The 3,997-nt window shown below is 36.7% G+C and overlaps 1 protein-coding gene across 1 annotated transcript; it reads right to left on the bottom strand.

Moving 5' to 3' along the window:
* Nucleotides 1-1,732: 1,732 nt before the first annotated feature.
* Nucleotides 1,733-3,437, bottom strand: LOC132734825 (L-rhamnonate dehydratase-like). Its single transcript, XM_060721678.1, has one exon. It carries the CDS (start codon nucleotides 3,388-3,390, stop codon nucleotides 2,107-2,109), a length of 1,284 nt encoding a protein of 427 aa, XP_060577661.1. The 5' UTR covers nucleotides 3,391-3,437; the 3' UTR covers nucleotides 1,733-2,106.
* Between the last annotated feature and the right edge of the window lie 560 nt (nucleotides 3,438-3,997).

The following is a 3,997-nucleotide window of genomic DNA, read 5'->3' as shown; positions in this document are numbered from 1 at the left end:
TTCACTCGATAAAATTTTTAAGACTATTTTCTTTTTCCGCTCGATATTGCGGGATCGTCTCCCGTCCATTCATCAAAGAAATTTGAGCTCACTGGTGACAAGCGAATCCCAATATAAACAATTTTCTAGTGTATGTATTGAAATAGAATATCATTTTTCAAATGCATGTTTTGCAATGTAACAATCTATTGAGTTTTATTACAGAAGTACTGTGATCTTGTACGTGCAGATACACGTATCCAAACTACACGTTACATCTTTAGAGGTCAGGTGTCACAAACCCGACCCCCTAAACAAAACCTCCCTAAATAATTATTGTATGGTTTTATTGTTGAAAAACATAACATATAATACATAAAGAATACGACCTTTGTTATCACTGGTTATAATGCTGAATTGCAACTAGCATAGATTAATTCTGTATCATGTTCAAACATTGATCAAGCTGTGGACGCAGCTGACTTTTTTTTAACAAATGACAAGTGATATTTGCTATAGTAATCACTTTATTACTTGAGACAAAAACACTGTCTTGTATAATTGGCTTTCAGTCATTCTTTACAGAAATCATGTTTCGCGCCCTGAATTTTGAACTCAGGAGACCCTCGTTTGTGTTTTAAACTGTTTTTCAGTTGATCTAAGAAGACGCTTAAATTCCTGATAAGCACAATTTAATTACATTGTAGTTTAATAAATTCATGTTCGGCTACATTTATATTGTTATTATTTCTAGAATTTACCGATTTATGGTTACAGAGCTTGTTCTGTCTGAAGACTTATATGTACTTTTACCAGAATTTTTTTTTTAGATTAACAAATTAATTTAGATTATTTCCAGACCTGTCATGTAAAAAATAAAACAACCTCATTGGAGTCCCTTTAAAAATACTTTAACGAGATTTGCTGCCGGTTCTATAAGTGATTTTTTCTGACAGAGTATTCGATAGAGTATTCTGTATCTACTGGAAAACTCATTCGCATTTAAACTTATGACAGTGCATGATCAGTTAATAAAAAGTTTTCGCTTTCAGTATACAAAATGTATTTAAATATCTATTGTCTGTATTATACATAAATAAACAATGTGATCTTGCCGAAGAAAGAGACATCAAAACAAGAAAAGTACATAAAAATTATGATGATTGAAAGTTATTCAGTTTAATTAAGAGCACAGACTTTTTACTTTAATATTTTACAAAAGGTATGTTAGGTCTGTCAAATCGAACTGTGAAAATTGAAAATAATTTCAAATAAAATTCCAAATATTGTAGATTTCGATCATCTTAAGGATGAATAATCAGGAATGAATTAGAAATATAATCGATTCTTAACGCGTACGGAACACGCGTAGGAAACAACTGTTAAATTTGTACCAAATTATGAGTAATTAGACCTGGAAATGATATTCAGTTGATATTATCTAAGTAAATTCCTGCATAAGCATGCCATAATTTACATATTAAAAATAGAATTTTACAAAATACAGTTTCAAACAGGAAATAAATCCCTTCTTATAGATATCTATAAAATTCAAGCGGAGGGATTTATGCGTGCACGAATAGAAACGAAAATAGTGTCGCCGGCAAAGCGATATCACAGCTTCTTACGTCGGCATTAAAATAACGGATACATTAAAATCTCGTTTGGAAGACATTTATCGTTGAGATCTATCCAAGTTCCCGCAACTTTTAAGAATCATCTTGTCGTCTGCGATAGATAACAACGCAGGGGATTCTACTTAAAACTTCATATATTTTTATTCGGGACGATTGTTTGATTACAGATTTTAAATAATTGTTACTTTTATGTGATAAGAGCAGTTTTTATTCGCATATTTCCCTGACTTTTCACACATCTTATCAAATTATTCGAACATATTTTCAAGGGACTTCACTGCAAGCTTTGAAAAACTATATGTCATAAGAGTGAATGCCCTTGATCACATTAAATACAGAATACTACATTTATTCAATATGTATAAATATACAACATAAATTTCGAACTCTAATACATGCGAAGTAATTAAAAGAATAATTGTACTAACAGAGTACTTGTATTTACTTGTCTGTCACTTATAATATCACTCTGTTTACTAAGTTATCTCAATTAGAAAGGCATATGTGCCTTTTTCGGTCCTTTGTACTCCTTATTTATGTCAGCATTTTTCTTGGATTCCTCAGCGGAACGCTCGTACGGTCTCTTCAACGTTTTCTTGCACAGGGTAACACCAAATCCTGGACGGTCTGGAAGATCAATGAAACCATCCGCAGGCAGTGGTTCGTCGGGAAATAGTCCCCCGAAGTATGGAACTATTTTATCTGCTTTAGGGCTGAGGTTGATATATTCGGCAACTGGGCAGTTGGTAAATGCATACTGAAGATGGTAAGAATAGACGCTTGAGCCGTGAGGTATAATCATTGTATCATGAGCGGCTGCCATAGAAACCACTCGCCTTGCCTCCGTAATTCCGCCTAACCACGTGATATCCGGTTGCAGAATATCAACACATCTAGAATGTATAAGTCTATCAAAACCATAACGATTGTATTCATGTTCTCCCGTTGTCAACAAAACCTTTGAACCACGTAGATTTTCACGTACTTGAGCATAGCCCTCGTAATCATCCGGTGGCAGAAATTCTTCCATCCATTTCAAACCGTACGGCTCGAGCTCGTTGGCAAGACGTGTAGCATACGGGACAGTCAACGCCATGTAACAATCGAGGCTCAATGGGAACTCGTCTCCAACCTTTTCTCTCCATCCTTTGTAGAACTCAATGTTTTTCTTTAAACCTTCATTTCCAGCCGAAGGACCGTACGGACATGGAATTTTGGCGCCAACGAAACCAAACTTTTGGGCGAGATCTGGTCTAGCTGTAGTACAATAGACTGGAAGTCGCTCCTTTGTTTTGCCGCCAATCAAAGCGTACACTGGTTCATTTCGTATCTTTCCAAGTAAATCCCATAGCGCCAAGTCGACAGCACTTATTGCTTGGATAGGAAGTCCCTTCCTGCCATAGTTTAAGGTGGAACGAAACATCTGATCATAAATAAGCTCTACATTACGAGGGTCCTGCCCTTCTATAAATCTACTTAAATGTTTCTCAACAATAAAGCAACCAGGTTCTCCGCCTATGGACACGCCTACACCTGTCGTGCCGTCTTCGGCTTCCACTTCAACAACAAGTGAACCTAGGGCATTTATTCCCCAGGATTTTCTCAATGGTTGGTAAAGTTCATACATCGACATCTGATTCGCCACCGGCGTCGGATATCCATTGATCCAGTGTTGGTCGCTGACGTCATGACAATCGGCTCCCTGGTCTCCTTCCTGGGCCTGTGAAACGTACGCACGGACAGTCTTAATTCGTGGAAATGCCCTGCAGCTCATTATGTCCCTTTAAGACAACTGAAACTGTCTGTATAAGTTAAAGAGATAGATGTGTATATATCTAAAAAGAAGACGTTATCTTCGTGATATCGGACATTATCTAGACGTGTACAGGCATAAGAAGACCTTGATGGTGACCCGCAAATAGACGATGTGTATCATATACATGTACATGCATGTATATGAAGTAGTGCTCGTCGGGCAGATTTCATATGAAAAATAAATTTGAATAAAACACTGTTGGTGTTTAAGGCATGACTCTTTATAAAAGAGGTTTTATCATAGATTGAAGACCTTTTTATTAAAAATGAGTCCGAGTTAAATCGTATACCCATACATGCACAGTGTGGTAAATAGTTACCGGCACTCCAGTTACCACAGTGTCTGTCCGCGATAAAATAAGAGCATGTTCGTTGATTGGCTACATATTTCTGAGGAAGATAGAGGGATAGAGGGCAGCAATAGAAAAGTCATATTAAGATGCTCTTACATTGCTTACTTTTTGTTTGAGGGTGAGTGGGGGTGGTCATATTGTTAGTGCAGGGAAGGTGTTTCTAGTTTGCCCATGTCAAAAAAGGGAAAGAACATCAAAACTCTTGGGAATCTG

This window comes from Ruditapes philippinarum, unplaced genomic scaffold (genome assembly GCF_026571515.1).
Source record: "Ruditapes philippinarum isolate M1 unplaced genomic scaffold, ASM2657151v2 ctg39_1_1_1_1, whole genome shotgun sequence".
NCBI classification, from domain to species: domain Eukaryota; kingdom Metazoa; phylum Mollusca; class Bivalvia; order Venerida; family Veneridae; genus Ruditapes; species Ruditapes philippinarum.
This window is presented reverse-complemented; position numbering and strand designations above follow the sequence as displayed.

What these genes read in the sequence shown, in the direction of transcription:
- LOC132734825 (XM_060721678.1), bottom strand. Translation starts at nt 3,390, where the DNA reads ATGAGCTGCAGGGCATTTCCACGAATTAAGACTGTCCGTGCGTACGTT.